Source organism: Talpa occidentalis, unplaced genomic scaffold (assembly GCF_014898055.3).
Source record: "Talpa occidentalis isolate TD23 unplaced genomic scaffold, MPIMG_talOcc4v2.1 talOcc4.18, whole genome shotgun sequence".
Taxonomy (NCBI): Eukaryota; Metazoa; Chordata; class Mammalia; order Eulipotyphla; family Talpidae; genus Talpa; species Talpa occidentalis.
The window spans coordinates 12272910-12299107 of record NW_023601851.1 but is presented as its reverse complement, the minus strand read 5'-3'; the positions used below and the strand labels follow the sequence as shown (position 1 = coordinate 12299107).

General features: G+C 45.0%; 1 protein-coding gene across 8 annotated transcripts; it reads left to right on the top strand.

Annotated features, from left to right (window-relative positions):
* Positions 1 to 2161: 2161 nt before the first annotated feature.
* LOC119250711 (zinc finger protein 345-like) lies at positions 2162 to 25858 on the top strand. 8 transcript variants are annotated; one of them, XM_054697694.1, is made up of 5 exons: positions 2162 to 2179; positions 3951 to 4084; positions 9161 to 9287; positions 10845 to 10940; positions 21887 to 25858. In XM_054697694.1, the coding sequence occupies exons 2-5, from the start codon at positions 4070 to 4072 to the stop codon at positions 24517 to 24519; spliced, it is 2871 nt and encodes a 956-aa protein (XP_054553669.1). In that variant the 5' UTR covers positions 2162 to 2179; positions 3951 to 4069; the 3' UTR covers positions 24520 to 25858. The 8 variants fall into 8 exon arrangements, with proteins under 8 accessions (XP_054553669.1, XP_037374249.1, XP_054553670.1 ...); XM_037518352.2 differs by lacking the exon at positions 2162 to 2179 and adding an exon at positions 2582 to 2624; XM_054697693.1 differs by lacking the exon at positions 2162 to 2179 and adding an exon at positions 2814 to 2887.
* The last annotated feature ends 340 nt before the right edge of the window (positions 25859 to 26198 follow it).

Sequence of the window (26198 nt, the reverse complement as noted above, 5' to 3'; positions counted from 1 at the left end):
TGAACTTTTAATATATGTTTAATAGAGATGACTTTTTTAAAGATTTATTTATGCATACAGAGCTGGGGTACAGGCCAGAAATGTCGGGGGTGAGAGGATTCATCAGAGACAGTGGGGAACAGAACAGGCAGATGGACCAAAGTACACTGCTAAGGGGAGCAGTGGGCAAGTCAGAAGAGGTCTGCTGCACCATGTGGGTTGCTCTCTGGCCGATCGGGGATAAAACTCGTCCTGCAGAGGCTGCGGATTGCTTCATAGTGTGGTGCTTAACCCCTTGTGCCACCGGGGAGGCCCTAAAGCTGAATTAAAAAAATTCATTTAATTATTCATACAAGAACTGATGGAGGACAGGAATAGAAAAAAAATGAACAGGAGGAGCCACAAGACCAGAAACCTGGCTCACTCGAGGAGGGGGAGGTAGAAGGGATTAGCACAGCCACTGACCAGCTATAGGAACCAAGATCCTCAGGCACAACAGCTAGATTACAAAGCACAAGACCCATGCTGGTATCAGGCTGTAGGGAGAGTCTAAAGCACAGACCTAAAGGTAAAGATACAGAGATTGAGCCCACTGTGGAATCTCTGTCCCTTTCAGATTCTGCAGATATGTCCAAAATCAGCTACTAACCAATGCTCACAAGGGGTGCCCCTCCCAAACAGAAGACTACATCAGTGCAGTCTCTGCACTGGCTCAGGGCTGCACTCCGTCTGCCCACCTGAGACTATGCAGGTGCCTCTTTTCACCAACTCTCTCCTCTGCAGGGCAGCAGCCTCCTGCCTACCGGTGCCCTGTACCTGCTGGGCTTGTCTTCACTGACCCCCTCTGCAGAGGCTGCTCCCTCAGGGACCCTGCCTGGGGGCATGCAGGCCTCTCAGCAAACCTGCCCTCTCTCGGGCAGCTCTTCCTGCCCGCTGGTGTCTATGCAAGTGTCCTTTATTCTTCTGTCCCTTTCACTAATAAACCTGCCATTTAAATATAACCAATGTCTCTGTCTTATGGAGAAACGTGCCTGGGAAACTCGCTACTGTTGTGTCCAAGGTTAGCAGACTCGGTGAGCATAGCCTCCAAGAACCCAATGACAGCTGATGCAAACACAAAAGGGAGTTTATTTCAGACTCGAGTCCGGGTTCATGGCACCTACCAACGCAGTGGCAGATCCCGAGAACCCCGAACAAAGGAAGCAGGGGTCTTTTAATAAGGTTAAATTATGCTGGCATTTACTCATTGGCTACAAGGATGCGTTCTCCAACTTTGCCCGGCTATCATTCTAAGCTGACTGGCCAGGCCAAGATGCAGCTCCAACCTGCAGCTCCAATTACAGCAAGTTCGCCCTCATTGGTGACCAGAGAGTAAGGGTGGAGTGAGGGTTCAAACTATCTCTGGAATGCAGTCTTTTCCCGGGACAGCAAGACCTGCAAGACCTGAAATTCTACAATGGCAGTTACACACAAAATGACAAAGCAATGGCTAAGAATACTTATGCTTGGTTCCACAGCTACATGTCACTGAAACGGGAGCTCTGGGGACACCTTTCCCAGGGTGACCCCAAGGAACCCGCACCCCAAACTGACTGACTCCAACAACAACAACAACAAGAACAGAATGGGGGTATAGGTCCAAAGTGGGGCAGGGGATTGAGAGGATTCTCAGGAGACAGGGTGGGGAGCAGATGTACTGGCATCCAGTGCTGAGGGGGGCAGTGGGGGAGACGGGGCAGATCAGCTCTGCCCTCTGGGTCAGCTCCCCGGCCAGGATGGAACTCAGGCCGCAGAGGCTGGCAAGAGGGTGCTAGCACAGACTCTTCAACCAGTTCACCCGCGGTGTGTCCTTGTTCAGCTCCTTTTCAACTCTGCCCTGAACCAGTTCTCCACCAGCCATTTTCAGGGGCCCCGCCTACCGTCCATTCTCCCTGACCCTCTGCTCATCCTGTCAGGGGGAAAGGCTGTCCTGAGCTAATCCCATACAGGCTTGGTGGACTCCACCCCACTCCAGACAGAAGCCATCAAGACACGGGAAAGACAAATCCCATCACCACCAACGGGAGGGTGGCTGGGACCTGAGGGCGGAGCTAAGCAGCCGGGTTTGGTATAAAGCCAGACGCTGGGTCTCTCCCGGCCTCACTGCTCTTGGGCCTCCGCCAGCTCTCCGTGCCCCTGGGACTCCAGCTCCGCAGGCCGGGTAGGACGCATTTAAGACCTATTCTCCCTCTTTGCTCCCTGACTGTCCATTTCCTCATGTCCCCTTCCCTGTGGATAGCCTTTTGTCAATAGCTTATGCATGTCTCAGTGCAGCATTACTAGGGCCCCGTTAAGCGCCAGGCGAGGACCCACAGTCAGGGAGCCCGCTCACAGCGGCGGCTGCCACGTAACACTCCCACCTTCCGGCTGCGAACCGTCGCCCCTCAGACGCCCCGGAAGCGGCGCATAGGATTGTGGGAAATGTAGTCTCCTGAGCCTGCGCGTTTCCCGCCAAGGGCTCTGGGCGGGGCTTCTGGGTTCTGCGCAGGCGCGACCCCGTCCTTCGCCCCGTCAGGGCGTCCGGATCCTCCACGCGCTGCGGCGTCACGGTCGTGCGCGGCCGTTGTCTCGAGGCCGGCTGGCGCGGAGCTGAGGCGGCGCGCGGGGTGGGGAGAAAGGGGGAGGGCTTGGGGGGCGCCCTGCGTGCGGGGTGGGAGCGTCGAGTGAGGCCTGAGGGCGGGCGCGGGGGAGACCTCCTGGACGCGGGGCGCCCCGCCGGGCTCTGAGGGTGACGCCGGGCGGGGAGTGTGTGGTGGGGTTTTAGATGCCTCGCCGCGTGGGTCGTTAGGAACGCGGGGTGCGGGCCACAGGGTCGCTGAGCTCTTGCTTGTGACGACCCCCCAGATTTGCGGCCCCTCAGCTGTTGGACGTGGTTGTTCTGCTTTTGGGGCCTTTCCCGTCGCCGACGCGGTGTGCCGGGGCACGGAGGCCGAGGGGAGCCGCGGCCTGGCTGAGGCTGGTTGGGGAGAACGTCGCGGCCTTTCTGGGGGCTTCCCGGCGCGGCGCAGGGCCGGGTCCCCGGACGGACACTGCCCCAGGGTCTTCCCTGGGGGGGGGCGGGGACGGGGACGGGGTCCTGCAAGGCTGGAGCCTGGGGAAGCGCGTTTCCACCTGTGCGCAGGGGCAACACCCCAGGACAGATCTACTCGCTGTGTGTGTGGGAGGGGGGGAAGCGGGGTTCCACAGAAAAGATGGCGGGGAGGCGGGCTCTCCCGCCCACCTCTGGGAGTCTCCTAGCAAAATAGTGCATTAGGTACATTTTTTTTTTTAGATTTATTTATTTAGTATACAAGAGCTGTGGTACAGGCCAAAGGGGTGTGTGCGGGGCGTGGGGGCTGGTGAGAGGATTCACCAGAGACAGAGTGGGGAGCAGAACAGGTTGACGAAATACACTGCTGAGGGGAGCAGCTGGGAGACAGGAGAGGTCTGCTGCGCCATGTGGGTAGCTCCTGGCCGGGGTCGAACTGGCGCTGCAGAGGCTGGGGACTGCTCTGTAGTGTGGTGCTTAACCCCTTGCGCCACCAGGGAGGCCCAGCTTTGAAAGTTTTGTTCTTTGTGTGAACAATGAATCAGTAGAAAGTATTGGTTTTCATTGTTCACAGCCTCTGCAGTGCGGGGTTGGATTCCTGATCTGCCAGGGAGAAACCCACATGGAGCAGCAGAACTCTCCTGTCTCACCCGCTGCTCCCCTCAGCAATGTCTTAGGTCTGTCTGTCTGTTCTGTTCCCCGCTCTGACTCTGGTGAATTCTCTCACTCTCCTGCGCCTCTAACTGTACCCCAGTGCTTATATGCATAAACAAATTAAAAAAAAAAGGTACAGTAAATTGTAAACCCATTCTACCAGTTATGGACTTGTGGGTCCTTTTGTGCCCCTTCTAAAAGTGTGAACACTGCTGTTACACGCAGTGACTCTCTGGTCTCTCCCATGCAGTGTGGGGCGCTCTGGACAGGAGACTCCAGGAGCAGCAGCCTTAGTCCTCTCCTGTGGGACTCCATCCCCTCTCCAGCTCCAGCCCCACAGCCCTCAGGCATCTGTGAGAGCAGCAGACAATGAAGAAATCTCTGGTGAGTGATGTGTTTGCTTTAGCTTGTGGTACATTGACTTTATGCACTTTTTGAGAGTTCATCAACTGAAATGTAAAAGTAGAAACATGTAAAGTTTTCTCCAAGGACCCCTGCATCAACAAGACTGGTGTCATGTAGATCCTGGCAAATCACATGTCCAACATTTGTGGAGATTGGGCTCTGCCCTGAGGCCATGTCAGATAGTGAGACACTTGTCCCCTGATGAGAAGGGACCCCTGGGGGGCACTGTGCTGGGTGTCCTGGGGCCTGAGCTCTTGTAGAGCAGAGTCTGAACCTGGGTCTCCTTTGACGTAGCTGATGGTGTGGACTGTGGCTCTTCACCCCGCTGGACAGAAACACTTCCCAGCTCTGCGCTGCTCAGGTGCGGGGTGAGGGAGGAGGAGGAGGATGGGCCTGAGGACCCGAGTGCAGGTGGGGGGGGTGAAGGAGCCACATGTCATTTGAAAAAGACAACTGAATTTTTAAGGCTTCTGTGCAGTTGCTGAAATCCTATCCTGTGTCCCAGGCCACTCTCGGAGACTTTCATGCAGGCGTCAGTCTTGGCACGTGTGACGTTGAGTCCAATGGGGCGTCCTTACATCCCTGCCCCTGCTCTTCTCTCAGGGGGTCTGCAAACCCCAGGTGCCCAGCAGGCTGTTCTTTGCATTTTACCTTGGTGTAGTCTGAATACATTTCTAGTGAAGCTCACCTGTACCCTAAGATGTTCTCAAGTGCAGTTACACTTCTCTAGCCTTGGCCTTATCCAATTTTCCTGCCGTATTTGACAATACTATGTATGACCTTGGGAAAATTTCAGTTACTTTTTAATTGTCTTAAACCTTCCTGTACTTGTTTGCATGTTTACTTCTTTTACTTATTTTTGGCCTCCTCAGTCTGTCTTCACATGTGTGGCACTGAAAGCCTTCTGCTGAAATAGTGGTCAATTTTCTCGTATATTCCAAATGGGCTTTTCCCTATCCTTTTTTTCCCCTGGCCCCACCCTGGCCCATCCCCCTTTGCCCCTTCCCTTCTCCAACCTTTCCTTCTTCCCGAGGGTGGTAACCTTTGTCTTCTTTTTGCCTCCTTCAATTTTTATGCCTACAGTATTTTGCCTGTAAATGTATTTTGGCTATTTATTTGTTCTTTAAAGATTTATTTATTTATGCACACAAGAACTGGGGTACAGGCCAGAGGTGCGGGCGTAAGAGGATTCACCAGAGACAGAGTCGGGAGCAGAACAGGCAGACTGACTGAAATCCACTGCTGAGGGGAGCAGTGGGGAGACAGGAGAGGTCTGCGGTGCCCTGTGGGTTGCTCCCTGGCCAGGGATCAAAGTGGTGCTTCAGTGACTGGGGATGGCTTCATAGGTTGCGTCTTAACCCCTTGCGCCACCAGGGAGGCCCTATTTTGGGTGTTTATGTTCCATAGTTGAGTGAAGCCATCTAATATATGTGTCTTTACTTTTGACATATTTTACTCCAGGTAATCATGACCCGGTCCACCAATTTTGTCCTCAGGGCCACCCCTTGTTCTACCCTCCCGGGCCTGCAGTGCTCCCCTGCGTGTGCTCCACCCTTCCCGTCCCTGCCTCTGTTAAAGGGATGTAGGTTGGGCCATGAGTGGGCAGTTGGGAACAGAGCTGCTCTGTTAACGGTTGTAGATAAATCTTTTTGTATTTGAGATTTCACTTTTCAATATATAACTTACAGAAGTATTGCTGATTATGTGGAATTTCCATTTTTATTTCCTTAAGAAACCTCTGCACCGTTTTCCACAGGGACTGTCCAACTCTCATGGCCACCAGCCATGGGTGAGAGCTCCTTTTTCCTCTTTAGAGGACTGTTTATGTAGTTCCTTTGCTAATTTTTAATTGGGTCATTGTTGGTTTCTCAGATTGTTTGGAAATGAACCCCTTGTGAGATGTGTGGCCTGCAGATTTTTTTTTCTATTCTGTAGACTGCCTTTCTGCTTTTGTGCTGGTTTCTTTTGAGGTACAAAAGCTTTTAGGTTTGGTGTTGTCCCATGAGCTGATTTCTGCTTTTGTTTCCCTTGGTATTGGGGTTGTGTTCCCTGGTACAGTTTGTAGCACCCACCCATCCTGTCACATGTCCCTTATTTTCTGTCAGTAATTCATGGCTAGGGCTCTTATGTCCAAACATCGAATCCATTTGGAATTCATTTTGCGTATCGAGTTTGGTATGGGTCTTGGTTCTTATTTTTGCAAGAGGCTCTCCATGTTTCCCAGCACCATTTATTTTTCTGAAGCTGTATTTATGTACTTATTTATGCATAGAAGAACTGGGCTGTGACCAGACATGAAGGGGTTGAGAGGACTCACCAGAGACAGTGGGGAGCAGAACTGGCAGATCTACTGAAATACACCGCTGAGGGGAGAAATTGGGGAGACAGGAGAGGTCAGCTGTGCTACATGATCTGCTCCCTGCCATGGGGTAGTGCTCATATTTCTTAGTGTTAACCCCTAGGCCACAAGGGAGGCCCCCTCCCAGCACCATTTGTTTAAGAAGCTGTCTTGTTTCCATTGTGTGACTTCAGCTGCTCTGTCAGAGATGAGCTGTGTTGGTATGATTTGCTCTCTGGGTTTTCAATTGTCTTCTGGTTGTGTTTCAGGCCAATACTGTTTTGGTTACTATTGTGTTTAATATATTTTGAAGTCAGGAAGTGTGATACTTATATTTTCTTCTTTTTTCTCAAGATATTTTAGCTATTTGGGACCTTCTTTGAGTTCATATAACTGTGGTAATTGTTCTGTTTCCTGACAAAAAGAAGTCCTTGTTATTTGAGTAGGTATTGCATTCAATTTGTAAATTGCTCTGGGCAATAAGGTAATTTATGATGTTAATTCTTCCTACCTAGGAGCACAGGACATCTTTCTATTTCTCTGTCTTTGATTTCCTTTAATAGATTATTATAATTTTATGTCCCTGGTGGCATAGCAGGTTGACCTCAGAGCTATGAAGCAACCTGCAGCACTGGTTCGATTCCCGGGCGGCCAGGGAGCTACCCACATGGCACAGCAGACCTCTCCTGTCACGCCTGCTGCTCTCCTCAGCAGTGTATTTTGGTTGTCTGCCTGTTCTGCTCCCTGCTCTGTCTCTGGTGAATCCGCTCACCCTCCCATGCCTCTGGCCTGTACCCCAGTTCTTGTATAAATAAACAAAATCCTTAAAAAAATAGTCTTATAATTTTCAGGGGTCACGTCCTTTACCTCCTTCTTTAACTTTAATGAAATAATGAGTTATTTCAGTCTTTTTGGTGTGAATGTCAATGGAAATGCCAGTCATTTCACACACATTCTCAGCATAACTTGTATATACTTCCAGAAAAAGAAAAAAAAAATTATCATATTCAACCCTTATAAAACTATGAAATGGTTCAATATATTATGTAACATTTTTTTTTGAGAAGTTACACTCAAACACGGTAGTTCTTATTACAATGGGTTCCATGTTGTATGTTTGTCTACACTGTGGATATGAAATATGCAGAAAGTATCACCAAAGCTTGGTTTCCTTCATACTGTTTGAAATAATCTTGAATTCGTTGACATGACTACATTCATCAATTTTGTGTCTATGTGGTCCCCATGTTTATTACTTGAAAAGGTCATGTTATATACTGTGTCCTGTGTCTTTCCCTTTTTTAACTAGTTTCCATTCTTATCGGCTGCACAACCTGCTGTGTCCATTTGTTTAGGGTCCTCTCTGATCCATTTTAGCTCAGATCTGCTGGGAAAACCCAGGTCTCAATTTTTGCGGATGTTTGAGGAAATGTTCATTGTAAAAGATAAAATGTATTATTAAGCTTGGAGAGTACTATCTGGTTCATATATGAATCTAATAAAAGCTGCAGGAATGGCGTCTAGGACACTAAATGTTCAAATATGATTATCATTGCTTTGCTTATTATTCCATCATAACCTACAATTTCCTGCCAGTCTTTCACCTCAGTTTCTACTATGATTTTTCTCCATTGTCCTGTGTCCTTGCTGTACAAATGTTGCCTTTGGGTCAGATTTGACATCACTGAAATTACAACGTCAAAGTGTTTTCGTGGGTGTATGTGATCCTCTGTGCTTGGTGGGTGCATTGCACTCTTAGGGTGTAAACATGGAACTTACTGCATAAAGACATTCTCCCTCAGAACCATGTCTCTTTTTTTCTTTAAAGATTGATTTACTTATGCAAATAAGAACCTGGGTACAGGGCCTCCCCGGTGGCGCAGCGGTTGAGCACTGGTTTGCGAAGCTGCCCGCGCCTTCTGCAACGCTGGTTCGATTCCCAGCCACCGGGCGAGGGTCCCACATGGCGCACAGACCTCTCCTGCCGCCTGCTGCTCCCCTCAGCAGTGTACTTTGTCTGTCTGCCTGCTCTGCTCTGCTGTGCTCTCCACTCTGGCTCTGGTGAATTCTCTCACGCTCCCACGCTTCTGACTGTACCCAGTGCTTGTATAAATAAATAAAATTTAAAAAAAAATCTAAAAAAAAATAAAAGAAAGAACCCGGGTACAGGCCAGAGGGGCGGGGGTTGAGAGCATTCACCAGAGACAGAGTAGGGAGCAGAGCAGGCAAACTGAGTGAAATAAACTGCTTAGGGGAGCAGCGGGCAAGTCAGGATCCCCTGGCTGGGGATCAAACTACCACTGTGATGCCTGCAGATGGCTTCACAGGCTGTGCACAATCCCTTGCACCACCAGGGAGGCCCTCTTCTTTTTTTTAAGATTTAATTTATTTACACATACAAGAGCTGGTGTATGCGCCAGAGGTGTGTGGGCCAAGGGGCTGAGAGGACTCTCCAGAGACAGGGTGGGGGGCTGAATGGGTGGATCTTCTGAAATCCACTGCTGAGGGGAGTAGCAGGTGAGACAGGAGAGGTCTGCTGCACCCTGTGGGTAGCTCCCTGGCTGGGTGTGCAACTCATGCTCAGTGGCTGCCATAGCTTCATAGTGCTGAGACTGAGCTCTTTGTGCCACCATGAGGCCCCTTTTAACTCTCTTTACCTCTTGTCCAATTTAGAGCTCTGCTAGAGGCCCCATAGTAACTGTGTATTTTGATTTCAGGAACCCTTGACTTTCAGAGATGTGGCCATAGAATTCTCGGAGGAGGAGCAGGACTGCCTGGACCCGGCACAGTGGAAATTGTACTGGGACGTGATGTTCGAGACCTACAGGAACCTGGCGTCCTTGGGTGAGGAGAATATCCCTCCAGATTTCCTCATCTGCCCTCACCGTTTCCTGTTATGTGTGTGGGCATGCTCCTGGGATGTCCAGATTTGTAGGCTACATTTACATCCCTGCTTTTAAGAAAAACAGTGTGGGTTTGTTGGAAAGAAAGTCTCATGCTGTTTGATCATGACTTAAACTTCTGTTCTCTTAGGGTGATCTGCAGCCTGCTCTCTCTCAGTGCTCATTCAAGAAATTCAGTGCCTTAAGGGTATTGCTTCTGTTGTAGAGCAACCCCGATACAAAACGGGGTGCCTGACTGTGGGTCCTCACCCGTGCGCTTAAAAGGACTTATTAATGCTCTACTGCAGGCACACGTGAAAGGTTAATAAAAGGTTTATTTACAAGGGAAAGGGAAATGAGGAAATGTACAGTTCTGGGAGAAAAGTGGGAGACAAAGTTTTAAATGAGTCCTACCCGATCCGCCGATCAGGAATCCCAAAATGGCGTTCTCAGAGTTGGCCGCCAGCCAGGAGCGGTGAAGCCAGGAGGCGAGCGATCGCGAGCCAGAGAGCGAGCAAGGCCCACGTGTTTGGTTTTTATATCCAACCTGGCTGCCCAACTCCACCCTCAGGTCCCAGCCACCCTCCCCTTGGTGGTGATGGGATTTGTCTTTCCCAATGTCCTGATGGCTTTAGTCTGGAGTGGGGGTGGAATCCACAAAGCCTGTATGAGATTATCTCAGGACATCCTTTCCCCCTAACACTTCCACCTAAGACCCCAGCTTCCACACTTTCTAGGACTCAGAGGTCTAGAAATGGTTCTCAGGATATGAAAATTTAAATGATTTTTATTAGGGGCCTCCCTGGTGGCACAGCCGGTTGAGTGCCACTCTGTGGAGCTGTTCACAGCCTCTGCAGCACTGGTTTGGTTCCCAGCTGGCCAGGGAGATTCCCACATGGCGCTGCAGACCCCTCCTGTCTCACCTGCTGCTGCCCTCAGCAGTGTGTTTCGCCAGTTGTGTGCTCTGCTCCCTACTCTGTCTCTGGTGAATCCTCTCACCCTCCCGCGCATCTGGCCTGTACCCTGGTTCTTGCATAAAAAGAAATCTTTAAAAGTAAATAAATAAAATTGGGCCTCCCCGGTGGCGCAGTGGTTGAGCGCTGGGTTGCGAAGCTGCCCACAGCCTCTACAGCGATGGTTCGATCCCCAGCTGCTTCCCGGCCACAGAGGAGGGTCCCATATGGCGCACAGACCTCTCCTGCCGCCCGCTGCTCCCCTCAGCAGTGTACTTTGGTCCTTCTGCCTGCTCTGCTCCCCGCTCTGGCTCTGGTGAATTCTCTCACCCTCCCGCGTTTCTGACTATACCCAGTGCTTGTATAAATAAATAAAAATAAATCTTTAAAAAAAAAAGTAAATAAAATAAATGAATGAATGATTTGTAGTAAAGGTGCTGTCAGAAAAAGTATTTTCGGTGATCCTTCTCTAGAACCTTCTATATAGTCCTCTCTATTGAGTACAAGACTGCATTGGGAATTTGAGAATCTTTAGGCCATCTCATATCACCTGTCCTAATAAACAGGTCTTGCTGTGTCTAAGCCCGACCTGGTTGTCTTGTTGGAGCAAAGGATGGAGCCCTGGGATGTGAAGAGAAGTGCAGATCCCGTCCTCCTCCCAGGTAGGTGGAATGAATCAGGCAGAGGCCGCAGCTGGGAGGTGCAGTGGTCAACAGGCCAGCATCCTAAATGTCTGAGAAGCTCTGTTTCAGGGGTTGCAGACATGCTCCTCTTTTGTCTTGGAGTCTTAGTCTTGCTCTCCCTGGGGGCGTCTCCTCTCTGACACTTGAGTCCTCTGCCTTTCCTTCTCACTAACTTGAACTGAGGTGTTGTCCATTTTGTTGCTCTTTCAAGATCCAGACTTAATCTTTTAATAAGAAGCTCCTACTTTTTGGGCATGAGGTTACATTTGTGTATTTCTTATTATTTTTTTTATATTTAAAGAACAGATTTAGTAGGAAAAGGGACAGAAGAATAAAGGACACTTGCATAGACACAAGCAGGCAGAATGAACTGCCCCAAAGACACAGCTTTGCTGAGAGAGGCCTGCATGTTTGCAGGCGGGCGGCCTTGAGGAGAGTGGCCTCCGCTGAGGGAGTTCAGTAAGAATCCCCAGCAGGTACAGGTCACGTAGGCAGGAGGCTGCTGCCCAGCAGAGGGAAAGAGTTGGTGAAAAGAAGCACCTGCACAGTCATGGGTGGGCAGACAGAATGCTGCTTTCTTAACAATTTTTTTTTTTTAATAGAGGCATGTTTATTTATTTATTTGTTTTTTGTTTTGTTTATACAAGCACTGGGTACAGTCAGAAGCACGGGAGGGTGAGAGAATTCACCAGAGCCAGAGCAGGGAGCACAGCAGGCAGAAGGACCGAAGCACACTGCTGAGGGGAGCAGCGGGTGGCAGGAGAGGTCTGCGCGCCACGTGGGACCCTCCTCTGGTGGCCGGGGAGCAGCCGGGGATCGAACCAGCACCTCAGAGGCCTCCGCCAGCTTCGCAACCCAGCGCTCAACTGCTGTGCCACTGAGGAGGCCCCTTCTTAACAATTTTTAAATGTCCTCCTGTTTTCTTTCTTTTTTTTGGTAAACTTTTTAAAAAAATTTTTTTAAACTTTTTTTTTTTTTTTTTAAGATTGATTTATTTATACAAGCACTGGGGTACAGGCCAGAGGTGCGATAGGGTGAGAGAATTCACCAGTCAGAGCAGGGAGCAGAACAGGCAGAAGGACCAAAGCGCACGGCTGAGGGGAGCAGCGGGCAAGTCATGAGAGGTCTGCTGCGCCATGTGAGAATCTCCCTGGACGGCCAGGAATTGAACCCGTGCTGCAGAGGCTGCGGACAGCTTCACATTGCTGCACTCAGTGCTCTGCCCTCAACCCACTGTGCCACCGGGGATGCCCTGAGTGTCCTCCTTTCTGTTAATATGGAGTTTAAATGGTTCTTTTTCTGATTCCTTGAGGTGTGAAGTTATGAGATCCCTCTTATTGCTAGTATAATTTTTTTTAATATTTTATATAATTCTTACATCATTATTCATTTTTGCACAATGTATGCATTTTCATTTTAGTTATATTCCCCATACAATTGCACCCCCCCGCTTACTTTGACCCTAATCCTTCCCCCCCCCCCCGCAGTGTGTCTCTGGATGATAGTTGCTTGTTGATTTTGATTTTCACTTTGTATTAAATAGTCTTTTTCCTGGTCCCTTATTTAGGTTTTCTAAATTCCTGCTATGAGAGAGACCATCTGGTATTTTTCTTTTTCTTTCTGACTTACTTCGCTGAGCATGATCCCTTCTTGCTCCATCCATGTTGCTGCAAACTGCATGTGTTTACCTTTTTGAATGCTGAGTAATATTCCACAGTGTATATGTACCACATCTTCTTGATCCAGTCATCTATTTTTGGGCATTTGGGTTGTTTCCATAGCTTAGCTATTGTAAATAGTGCTGCTATAAACATAGGGGTGCAGGTGCCCTTTGGAATTAATGTTTCTGTGTCCTTTGGGTAAATACCTAAGAATGGAATTGCTGGATCATATGGAAGCTCTATGTTTAGTAGATCCAGAAATCTCCACACAGCTCTCCATAGTGGTTGGACCAGTTTGCACTCCCACCAGCAGTGCAGGAGAGTTCCTCTTTCTCCATATCCTCGCCAACATTTGTTGTTGCTAGTTTTTTTAAATATGTGCCATTCTCACTGGTGTGAGATGGTATCTCATGGTAGTTTTGATTTGCATTTCCCTGATTACAAGTGATGTTGAACATTTTTTCATATGCCTGTTGGCCATTTGCATTTCCTCTTTGGAGAAGTTTCTTTTTAGCTCTTCTGCCCATTTTTTGACTGGATTATTTTCTTAGTTTTTGTTGAGTCTCATCAGCTCTTTGTAGATTTTTATGATCAGCCCTTTATCATTAGTGTTAAGTGCAAAAATTTTCTCCTAGTCAGTGGGCTTTCTCTTTGTTTTTGTTATTGTCTCTTGCTGTGCAGAAGCTCTTTAATTTGATGTAGTCCCAGCTTTTTATCTTTGCCTTCACTATCACTGCTTTGGCCGATGCTTCTGTAAAGATGTCTTTGAGGTGCACATCATGTAATGTTTCGCCTATATTTCTTTCTATATATTTTACAGTTTCAGGTGTTACGTCTAGGTCTTTAATCCATTTTGAGTTGGTTTTTGTGCATGGTGTTAGATAGTAGTCAAGCTTCATTCTTTTGCATGTAGCAACCCAGTTTTCCCAGCACCATTTATTGAACAAACTTTCTTTGCTCCAAACTTTGCTCCTTTGTCAAAGATTAGTTGACCATAAATCTGTGGGTTTGTTTCTGGATTTTCTGTTCGGTTCCATTGGTCCATGTGTCTATTCTTGTTCCAGTACCATGCAGTTTTAATGATTATGACTTTGTAGTATAGTTTGAAGTCTGGGAGTGTGATGCCTCCATTCCCTTCTTTTTTTTTTCAGGAGAGCTTTGGCTATTCGGGGTTTTTGATGATTCCATATGAATTTCATCAATAACTGTTCTATTTCTTTTTTTTAATTAAATCTTTTTTTTAAAGATTTATTTATTTATTTATACAAGCACTGGGTACAGTCAGAAGCGCAGGAGGGTGAGAGAATTCACCAGAGCCAGAGCAGGGAGCAGAGCAGGCAGAAAGACCGAAGTACACTGCTAAGGGGAGCAGTGGGCGGCAGAAGAGGTCTGCGCACCATGCGGGACCCTCCTCCAGTGGCCAGGGAGCAACTGGGGATCGAACCGGCACTGTAGAGGCTGCGGGCAGCTTCACAAACCAGCGCTTAACCACTGCGCCACCAGGGAGGCCCAATAACTGTTCTATTTCTTTGAAGAATGTCATTGAAATTTTTATTGGAATAGCATTGAATCTGTAAATTGCTTTTGGTAGGATGGCCATTTTGATAATGTTAATTCTTCCAATCCATGAGCAGGGGATGTCTTTCCATTTCTTGTGTTTTCTTCTATTTCTTTTAACAGTGTTTTGTAGGTTTTTTTTTTTTTTTTTTTTTTTTTTTTTTGTATAGGTCCTTTACCTCTTTTGTTAGGCTTATTCCCAAGTATTTGATTTTTTTTGTTTTGATAATAAAAGGAATGCTTTTTTTTTATTTCTTCAGATTTATCATTTGTGTATAGTAAGGCTACTGATTTTTGCATGTTGATTTTGTATACTGCCACTTTACTAAACTGATTGATTAGTTTAATTAGTTTTTCTGTGGTGTTTTTGGGGTTCTGTATGTATATATATATCATCTGCGAATAGTGATATTTAACTTCTTCCTTCCCTATTTGAATTCCTTATATGTCTTTCTCTTGTTTTACTGCTCTGGCTAGGACTTCCAGTATTATATTGAAAAGCAGTGGTGAGAGTGGACATCCTTGTCTTGTTCCAGATCTTAATGGAAATGCTTTCAGCTTTTGCCATTGAGAATGATACTGGCTATGGGCTTGTCACATATGGCCTTTATGATGTTGAGGTATGTTCTTGTATCCAAGGGCCTTTATCATAAATGGGTGTTGTACTTTGTCGAAAGCTTTCTTGGCATCTATTGATAACATCATGTGGTTTTTATATTTCTTTTTGTTGATTTGTTGGATAACATTTTTTTGTTGTTGTTGGATAACATTGATTGATTTTCAGATGTTGAACCATCCTTGTGTCCCTGGAATAAATCCTACTTGGTTGTGGTGAATTATCGTGTGGATACATTGTTGGATTCTGATAGCTAAAATTTTATTGAGGATTTTTGCATCTGTGTTCATTAGAGAGATTGGCCTGTAGTTTTCTTTTTTGTGTTGTCCTTGTTTGGTTTTGGTATTAGTGTAATGTTGGCTTCATAGAGCGTGTTTGGTATTATCCCGTCCTTCTCAATTTTTTTAAAGATTTATTTATTTATTTGTTTGTTTGTTTGTTTATTTATTTATACAAGCACTGGGTACAGTCAGAAGCGCGGGAGGGTGAGAGAATTCACCAGAGCCAGAGCAGGGAGCACAGCAGGCAGAAGGACTGAAGTACACTGCTGAGGGGAGCAGCGGGCGGCAGGAGAGGTCTGCGCGCCATGAGGGACCCTCCTGTAGTGGCCAGGGAGCAGCCGGGGATCGAACCAGTGCTGCAGAGGCTGCGGGCAGCTTCGCAACCCAGCGCTCAACCGCTGCGCCATCGGGGAGGCCCTCCTTCTCAATTTTTTGAAAGAGTTTGTGAAGGATAGGCACCAATTCGTTTTCAGCATTTGGTAGAATTCATTTGTAAATCCATCAGGTCCTGTGCTTTTGTTTTTGGAAAGGTTTTTGATTACCATTTCAATTTCGCTGCTTGTAATTGGTCTGTTTAGGTGTTCTATTTCTTCTTTATCTAGCTTTGGGTGATTGTAGAGTTGTAGGAATTTGTCCATCTCTTCTAGATTGTTGAACTTTTTCGCATATAACTGTTGATAGTAGTTTCCGATTAGTCTTTTGATTTCTGCTGTGTCTTTTGTGATTTCTCCTTTCTCATTTGTGATCCTATTTGTTTGTGCTTTCTCCCATTTTTCCTTTGTGAGCCTGGCTAGGGGTTTGTCCATTTTATTTATTTTTTCGAAGAACCAGCTTTTGGTTTCATTGATCCTTTGGATTTTTTTTAGATTTGGTTTCATTTATTTCTGCTTTGATTTTTATTATTTCTTTTCTTCTACTGGTTTTGGGTTTTTGTGGTTGGTTCTTTTTCTAGTTCTTTGAGCTTTGAGATTAGGTTGTTTCTTTGAGTTCTTTCTTGTTTCTTGATGTTAACCTCTATTGCTATGTATTTTGCTCTTATTACTGCTTTTGCTGCATCCCATACATTTAGGAAATTGGTGCCCTCCTTGTCATTTGATTCAAAGTATTTTTTAATTTCTTCTTTGATATCCTCATTAGTCCATTGGTCTTCCAGTAGTGTGGGTTTCAATCTCCATGAGGTAGGAGAGTTCCTTGCCTTCTTTTTATGATTTATTTCTAGTTTGATGCCTTCGTGGTCAGAGAAGATGGTTGGTATGATTTCAGTCTTGGTGGACCTGTTGATGTTTGTCTTGTGTCCCAGTATGTGATCGATCCTGGAGAATGATCTGTGTGTGCTTGAGAAAAATGTGTACTCAAATTTTTTGGGGTTTAGTGTTCTATAGATGCCTGTTAAGCCCATGAGCTCTAGATCCTTATTTAGAGCTTTAGTGTCCTTACTTATTTTTTGTCTCATTGATCTATTTATTGTTGACAGTGGTGTGTTGAAATCCTACTACATATGTGTTTTCTCTGATGTCTTTTCAGAGATAATAGTTGTCTGATATATTTTGGTGCTCCTTAATTTGGTGAGTATATGTTAAATGAGTGTTATTTCTTCTTGAAGTGTTGTCCCCTTGATCATAATGTAGTGACCATTGGGGTCTCTTTTTACCTTTTGGAGTTTGAAATCTGTTTTATCTGATACAAGTACAACTGTTTCTGCCTTCTTTTTTGGTCCATTTGCTTGTAGGATTGTTTTCCTTCCTTTTACTTTGAGTCTGTTTTTATCTTTTGTAGTTAAATGTGTTTCCTGGAGACAGTAAAAGATTGGGTTTGTTTCTTAATCTGGCCTGTGACTCTGTGTCTTTTTATTGAAGAGTTTAGTCCACTTACATTTAGAGTTAATATTGATATGTTAGCGCCTGTATTTGCCATTGTGTTTGTCTTTTCTCTGCGTTTGTTTATTGTTTTAATAACTTTTTTTTTTGGCCTTGTTTCGCTGTTATTCATCCCTCTGTTGGTTCTGGCTTTAGGACTCCTTGTAGTTTTTTTTTTGGAATAGGGGCTTAGTCATAATGAAATTCCAGAGTTTCTGTTTGTCTGGGAAGGTCCTTATTCTTTCTTCCTAGAGGAAGGAAAGCTTTGCAGGATAGAGTATTCTTGGTTGGCATCTGTTTTCTTGGAGTCTATTGACTATGTCCCTCCACTCTCTCCTTGCCTGTAGTGTTTCTTTGGAGAAGTCTGATGTCAGCCTGATTGTTTTTTCTTTGTATGTTATTTCTTTCTTCCCTCTTGTCAGCTTCATTATTTTTAACTTGTCTTGGATTCTTGGGAGCTTTACTATTATGTGTCTTGCTGTATTTTTCCTTTCATCATGGAAAGTTGGTGTTCTTCTTGCTTCTTGTATGTCTATTTTCAGCTCCTTCTTCATGTTTGGGAAGATCTCTTCAATTATTTCCTTGAATATTTTCTCTGTTCCTAGGTCTCTCTCCTCTCCTTCTGGGATGCCTATAACTCATATTTCCTTTCCTCATTGAGTCAGATAGTTCCTGAAGTCGTTTTTTTTTTTTTTTAACCTTTTTTTTTTTTTTTAAGATTTCTTTATATAAGCACTGGGTACAGTCAGAAGTGTGGGAGGGTGAGAGAATTCACCAGAGCCAGAGCTGGGTGCAGTGCAGGTATAACACCGAAGTACACTGCTGAGGGCAGCAGCGGGCGGCAGGCTGCGCTTCATGTGGGACCCTTCTGCAGTGGTCGGGGAGCAGCTGGGATCAAACTGGCGCTGCAGAGGCTGCAGGCAGCTTCGCAGCCCAGCGCTCAACCGCTGCGCCACGGGGGAGGCCTGTTCCCGAAGTCTTTCTTCAGTCTTTTTTATTCGTACTTGTCTTTCATTTTCTGTTTTGGTTGTTTTTATTTCCGTGTCTTTGAGAGTGCTTATTCGTTCTTCCATTTCCTCTATTCTGTTATCACTGCTTTTCCCAGTGTTCTTTAGCTCTTCTGTTAATCCTTTAATCTCCTGCATTTCCTTAATTTCCCTCTTTAGGGACTCAATTTCATTCTTCCGAGTGTTGTTTTCCTTAATGACTTTCGTCAGTTTTTTCATCTTTGCAATTTTGAATTCTCTTTTGGGAAGGCTCAGAAGTTCTTCCAAGTCACTGTTTTGCAATTTCGTGGGTGGTTTTATTTTTGTGGTGTGTCTTTTTCCTGAGGAGTTGCTAGGTTGCATGTAGTTTTTCTTCTCCCTGCTGCCTGTTTTCTAATTAGCACTATGTGTTGGGACACTGTGTCGCTGGTATTGGCTGGCATCTTTTTGGTGTGCTCTTTCTGGGATTTCCGAAACTGGCAGTCCAATTGAGTCAAATACCGTTATGCCAGAAGTCCAGTGAGGCAGTGGTGCTTTGAGTGTGTTAATGGTCGCTGTCACAGAATATCTCCTCCTTCTGCATTTGTTTAATTCCAAAGGTGTGTCCTGAAGTCCCACAGACTTCCCAGGAGGTGCGGTGGCTGGATTGCCCTCTGGGCTCCAAATCGCTGAATCCCCCTCTGGGCTCCAACTCCCTGCCAGGCAGGACCAGGCTTGTGGGGGCCTTCAGCTCACTTCTGGCTGCGCAGGGAGCTTCTCCCAGTTTCAAGCAGTCTTTATTGAAGGATGGTCCCTATTCTAAAATGGCGAGTTGGTGACGTACTTTCCTGCCCACGCACATTCTGCCCTAGCCGTGGATGCCCGCTCCCCCTCTGGGCTTGGACTGCTGGCCAGAAGGGGCCCTGCATGGGGGTTCTTCCCAGCTCACCTCTGGCTGCGTAGGGTGTTTTCTCCCAGTTTCAAACAGTCTTTATTGAAGGGAGGTCCCTGTTCTAAAATGGCTAGTCGGAGACGCACTTTCCTGCTCCCACGCGTTCCGTCCTGGCTGTGGATGCCCGCTCCCCCTCTGGGCTTGGACTCTAGTGTAATTGTTTATGCTTTAATTTACACCTTACTATTTTCTGAATCCCACATGTTTTGGGGGGACTTTGCTTCATTTCAGTGTTTTCACAGTATTTCTTAGTTTTTTGGAATCAAGGAAACATTGTTTTACCTTGCTGTATGTGATTTAGGGAGTAGAATCTCATCTCTTCAGATGTCTGTCACCACCACACGCACCACCAGTGCATTGTGGGCTTCTCCATAGATCTTTGAACCCTTCCCACTTTCATATTCACACCCACTCTCCCCCACTCTTTAGTGCCCTCAATTCTGCTGTCCTGTTTCTAAAGTTGATTTTGTTTGTTTTTCAATAGATTTTTTTAAAAGATTTATTTATTTCCTTATACAAGAGCCAGGGTACAGGCAAGATGTTTGGGAGGGTGAGAGAATTCACCAGAGACAGAGCGGGAAGCAGAACAGGCAGACTGACGAAATACACTGCTGAGGGGAACAGCGGGTGCGACAGGGAGGTCTGCCTCACCATGTGGGTATCTCCCTGGCCGGCCAGGATTGAACCGGCACTGCAGAGGCTGCAGGCAGCTTCATAGTGCTGCGCTCAGCCGCCTGCGCCACCAGGGGAGGCCCTGATTTTGGTTTATATTGTCAGTTTCTTGGCTTTCTTTCTCCAGATTCCAAATAGGAGTGAATTCATCCAGTAAGTCTTTCTCCTTCTGATTCATTTCACTGAGCATCATCCTCCCCCAACATTCCATCCTTCTTGTTGCAAATGGTCAGATGTATCCTTTGTAATGGCTCAGTAGTATTCCATATTGTCTATATACCACATCTTCCTTTTAGAATTATTTTTCACCCCTGTTGGCCAAGTCAAGTCCCTGCATTTATATCATTGTTTTCCTTCCAGTCACAATTGGGGCTTGAACCTCTCCTTGATTTCATGTTTTCCTCTTCTGCATTCAGTTCTGTCTTTGTGTGCTATACACATTCAGGGTCTCATGTCATGTTAGTGCATATGTTATATTACAGTGCTTCCCAATACATGTAGTTTTCTGTTAACGTTCTTGGGGCATTCTTTTCATTCTGTGATGCGGTAGACTAAGATCAATATTATTCTGATATTAGTGTGATCAACACGACTCCATTTTCATGATCAGTTTTCAGAGAATCTAGTTCCATACTTAACATTCCACATAGTGCACTGAAGTCTATGTTAAGTGTCATAGATGGGATTTAATTGGTCTTATTTTTATTTCATTCAGACACATATGCCATTGTAATGTGGACCTTTTATTTATTTACACACAAATTATTACTGAAAGGGATGCCTTAACTTTACTAAAGAATGAGTCCTGTATTCTCAGCCATTTTCTACATCCTTCCCTCACTGTTGTATTTCTGTGTATATTTTAAAATTTTTTTTAGAGATTTATTTATGCATATAAGAGCTGGGGTACAGGCCAGAGGCCCCTGTAAAGATTTATTTATGCAAGATTTATTTATTTATTTATACAAGAACTGGGGCACAGGCCAGAAATGCGGGGGGTGAGAGGATTCACCAGAGACAGAGTGGGGAACAGAACAGGCAGATCGACTGAAGTACACTGCAGAGGGGAGCAGTGTGTGAGACAGTAGAAGTCTGCTGCGCCATGTGTGTTGCTCCCTGGTGGACCAGGGATCAAACTCCTGCTACAGAGGCTTTGTGTTGCTTCACAGCGCAGTGCTTAACCCCTTGCATCACCAGGGAGGCCCTCTGTATATTTTTTGACTTTTTAAAAAATTATTTATTTATACAAGCACTGGGTACAGTCAGAAGTGCGGGAGGGTGAGAAAATTCACCAGAGCCAGAGCTGGGAACAGAACAGGCAGACCGACGAAATACACTGCTAAGGGGATCAGAGGGCGTGGCAGGAGAGGTCTGCGCGCCATGTGGGACCCTCCCCGGCAACCAGGGATTGAAACGGCGCTGCAGAGACTGCAGGCAGCTTCTCAATCCAGCGCTCAACTGCTACGCCACCAGGGGAGGTCCTTTTTTTGACTTTTTGTGACATGCTTTTATTCCTCTCTCCTTTCTTGTTAGTGATTTCCTTCCTATTTCTCACATTTTGATGTTGGTTGCAGTATATTTGTTTGTAATATTATTTACTCACCTTGTAAAGCATTGTCATCCAGCCTGTGCACACATCACATCATTCTCTGTTTTCATTTCCTTTTCCATGTATTTTACGATATCTTTTTTGTCATAGTGGGGATTACATAGCATGTTGAGAAGTTATGACAGCCGGGCCTCCCTGGTGGCGCAGGTGGTTGAGCGCAGTGCTGTGCAGCTGTCCACAGCCTCTGCAGTGCTGGTTCGATCCCCGCTGCCCTTGGAGCAACCCACATGGCAAGCAGACCTCTCCTGTCTTGCCTGCTGCTCCCCTCAGCAGTGTATTTCATCAGTCCGCTCTGTCTTTGGCCTGTACCCTGGCTCTTGTATAAATAAAAATAAATCTTTAAAAAAGAAAAGTTAGGACAAGTGAAAAACATGTAAATTCAGCTGCATACCAAAACTCAACTGTTGAACATTTCTACCCCTACTAACATCACAAATTATGTCTCATTATATTTGTATTCTACCACACAGTTCTGTGATTTTTTTTTGTTTGTTTCCATATTTTCAAATTCTTAAGCAGAAACACTATTTTTGTTGTTGGGATGTATATCATGCAGTTTTCTGTATTTGGTATGTATTCACCTTCCCCTAAAGACATTACTGATTCATAAGGTGTGTGTTGCTGTCTAGTGCTGATGTTACTTATTCTAACATCAGGCTGGTGAGCTTTATTTGGTATCAATTTTATGTATTAAATATTTAAATTATTTCATCTTGAGTGCTGTGAGTGGGGTAATTCTTCCTTGCTGTCTCCCAGCCCTGTCTTCTCAAGACGACCAGGTCTCCATGCCACAGTCAGGCACAGAAGATTTGTTCCTAAATGTGGGACTGGGAGGAGATGGAATCGACGCTTTCGAGAATTTAGAATTATTGCGAAACCAGACATGTCAAGAGGCATGTGAAGAACACAAGAGCTGTTGCGATGAAGATTGCCAAGAAGGGAGAATTATCCACAATCAAATTCCTCCTGCAAAAGGTGATCCAGCATGTAAACCATATTGGGTAAAACACCATTTTACGTCTGTTGCATGTATAGATAAATATGTTTCTGTTAGCAAAGATCCATGTGACATTTTTAACAAGACACAATTTCAGAGAGGAATATTGGAACATATGGGAAGTCCCCTAGTGCATAATGCAAATGATTATTCAAAACATTGTCAATGTGGGATAAATTTAAACTTTCAGTCAAGTCATTCTCAACATCAGAGAATTAGAAAGGAAAATAAAAAATCTACACAGGGTCACATTGAGGAGTCCTCAGAACTTCTCCAGCATCACACAGTTCATGAGAAACCCTACAATTGTAAAGGATATGGCAAAGCTACCAAATGGTGCCCAAGACTTACTGAACATCAGAGAGAGAAACCTTCCAAGTGTGAAGAGCATGGTAAAGCCTTGTATTGGCATCCACAGCTGACTAACCATCTAAGGATTCATGCTGGAGAAAAGCTTTACACGTGTCCAGATGGTGGTAAAGTCTTTCTAGGCTTGTGTCACCTTTCCCAGCATCAGAGAGTTCATACTGGGGAGAAACCTTACAGATGTGAGGAATGTGGCATAGCCTTTAACCAGCAGTCACATCTTAGTCAACATCACAGAATTCATACTGGGGAAAAGCCTTGCAAATGTAAAGTATGTGGCAAAGCCTTTAACAGTAAGTCAGATCTTGCTCGACATCATAGAATTCATACTGGGGAGAAACCTTACAGATGCGAGGAATGTGGCAAAGCCTTTAACAATAAGTCAGATCTTGCTCGACATCATAGAATTCATACTGGGGAGAAAACTTACAGATGTGAAGAATGTGGCAGAGCCTTTAACCAGCAGTCAAATCTTAGTCAACATCACAGAATTCATACTGGGGAAAAACCTTACAGATGTGAAGAATGTGGCAGAGCTTTTAACCGGCAGTCACATCTTAGTCAACATCACAGAATTCATTCTGGGGAAAAACCTTACAGATGCGAGGAATGTGGCAAAGCCTTTAACAATAAGTCAGATCTTGCTCGACATCATAGAATTCATACTGGGGAAAAACCATACAGATGTGAAGACTGTGGCAAAGCCTTTAACTACCTGTCAGATCTTTGTGGCCATTATAGAATTCATACAGGGGAAAAGGCTTGCAAATGTAAAGTATGTGGTAAAGCCTTTAACAGTAAGTCAGGTCTTGCTCGACATCATAGAATTCATACTGGGGAGAAACCTTACAGATGCGAGGAATGTGGCAAAGCCTTTAATAATAAGTCAGATCTTGCTCGACATCATAGAATTCATACTGGGGAGAAAACTTACAGATGTGAAGAATGTGGCAGAGCCTTTAACCAGCAGTCAAATCTTAGTCAACATCACAGAATTCATACTGGGGAAAAACCTTACAGATGTGAAGAATGTGGCAGAGCTTTTAACCGGCAGTCACATCTTAGTCAACATCACAGAATTCATTCTGGGGAAAAACCTTACAGATGTGAAGACTGTGGCAAAGCCTTTAACTACCTGTCAGATCTTTGTGGCCATTACAGAATTCATACAGGGGGAAAGGCTTGCAAATGTAAAGTATGTGGTAAAGCCTTTAACAGTAAGTCAGGTCTTGCTCGACATCATAGAATTCATACTGGGGAGAAACCTTACAGATGTGAAGAATGTGGCATAGCCTTTAACCAGCAGTCACATCTTAGTCAACATCACAGAATTCATACTGGGGAAAAGCCTTGCAAATGTAAAGTATGTGGCAAAGCCTTTAACAGTAAGTCAGATCTTGCTCGACATCATAGAATTCATACTGGGGAGAAACCTTACAGATGCGAGGAATGTGGCAAAGCCTTTAACAATAAGTCAGATCTTGCTCGACATCATAGAATTCATACTGGGGAGAAAACTTACAGATGTGAAGAATGTGGCAGAGCCTTTAACCAGCAGTCAAATCTTAGTCAACATCACAGAATTCATACTGGGGAAAAACCTTACAGATGTGAAGAATGTGGCAGAGCTTTTAACCGGCAGTCACATCTTAGTCAACATCACAGAATTCATTCTGGGGAAAAACCTTACAGATGTGAAGACTGTGGCAAAGCCTTTAACTACCTGTCAGATCTTTGTGGCCATTACAGAATTCATACAGGGGGAAAGGCTTGCAAATGTAAAGTATGTGGTAAAGCCTTTAACAGTAAGTCAGGTCTTGCTCGACATCATAGAATTCATACTGGGGAGAAACCTTACAGATGTGAAGAATGTGGCATAGCCTTTAACCAGCAGTCACATCTTAGTCAACATCACAGAATTCATACTGGGGAGAAACCTTACAAATGTGAAGACTGTGGCAAAGCCTTTAATCGGAAGTCGAATGTTACTCTACATCAGAGAATTCACATCAGAGAGAAATGTTAAAACTGTGAAGTCAATTTTTTGACTTTAGTCTTTTTTAACCAGAAGTCAAATCATCCTAAATATCAGAGTGTGAACTGAGAGAAACCCATTAATGAAAAGTGATGAATGGTTTGTCCAAATACAAATTCTGAAACCACCAGATTTTCATGCTGGAAACTTGAAAGAAGTGAAATATGAGAAAGTAATTTATTACAAAATTTGGATTCATATTAAGACGTTGCAGTACAGTCGGAAGTGAGTAACACTTATCAGACATTCCTTAATGAGAAGATTGTTATGGAGGCTAAACCAACATTAAAACACTAAACATTAGCATAATTGAATAGCTCAAGAGGCCTTCCTGGCAGTGCAGAGGGTTAAGACACAGCACTATGAAGCTATCTGTAGCCACTGCAGCACGAATTCCCCAGCCAGGGAGCTGACCACATGGAACAGCAGACCTGTGCTGACTTTGCTGCTCCCCTCAGCAGTGTATTTCAGTATACCCATCTGTTCTGCTCCCCACTCTGTCTCTGGTGAATTCTCTCACCCCCACGCCTCTGGCCTACACCCCCATCTCTTGTATGCATAAATAAAATCAATGTTAAAAAAAATATCAAAGTTCAAGATGATTGTTTGAGAACACGCATAGTCATTTTCTGTGTCTTTTTTTTACTAACCGTTCTTGACATTATGAAGAGACCTGATGAATGTAATTCAGCCCTAAAGCATGTCATTGTATGGCTTTCTCCTCATATGTAAGTCAAGTCATGTGTTTGAAAATTGCTGCTTCATACATCTAAGAGACCCTCCTAGTTGATGAATTTGTTCACATCTTAGTTGCTCGGGCAAATTCACAATGGTGTCACGTAACATGTATGAAGAAAAATCTAAATGGATATGCTGTCTGTGGTTGACTCAAAAGATTGATCTGAATCACCCAGAGGAGTTGTGGACTTCATTGTGGGCATGAAAGTCAGACAGAAACATGCTGAAGTTCAAAGCATTTCATCATTTTCTCCTTCAGGGAATACACTGACAGTTTATTAAAACGCTCATGTTTCTTCACGGTAGTAATCGAGATCATGAATATTACTTGATGCTGTTGCCAGAAGAAATCTTCACTGGCACATGATGAAAGTGCAGGTGAGTTTTCATAACAGGGCGTAGAATTCTTGCCCATTCACATTAGCTGAGTCAAGCGTCTCTGTGTTGAACAGAGTGACTCTGGGTTCCCGGTATCGGACAAGATGCTTCTTAAATGCCAAAATCTTGATTTTGACAAAAGAGCACACAGTGGTTTCTGAATGTCTTATTTGGACTATATGTGAGCTTACCGTATATTTTAATAAAGCTGATTTCCTTTTTAATGTGGTCATCCTGATGCGTACTTGATAATAGTTGTTGATCCTCAGTATTAGCCTCTCCCTCCATTTCAAAACTGTAGGTAACAGAGGGGAACAGCAGGCGGGTTGTCTACACAGTGTCATTTATCACTGGCAGGCTCTGTTCTCAGATACCTTACATCTCAAATAGTTTTGATGAATTTTGCAACAACTACACATTCTTTTTGTTCCGTTAGTAACCCTGGACATTGTCATGAGTGTATAGAATATAATGTAGGATTATTTTTAAGAATTTTGCCTGACACTCCATGATATTGGTGCTTTGCCATCCATTTGTGTACGTAAACTATGGGG

Excerpts from the sequence above, each read along its gene's own strand:
- LOC119250711 (XM_054697694.1), top strand. Across the intron at positions 9,288-10,844 it reads CAGGAACCTGGCGTCCTTGG|GTCTTGCTGTGTCTAAGCCC; the intron begins GTGAGGAGAATA and ends CCTAATAAACAG. Across the intron at positions 10,941-21,886 it reads AGATCCCGTCCTCCTCCCAG|CCCTGTCTTCTCAAGACGAC; the intron begins GTAGGTGGAATG and ends GCTGTCTCCCAG.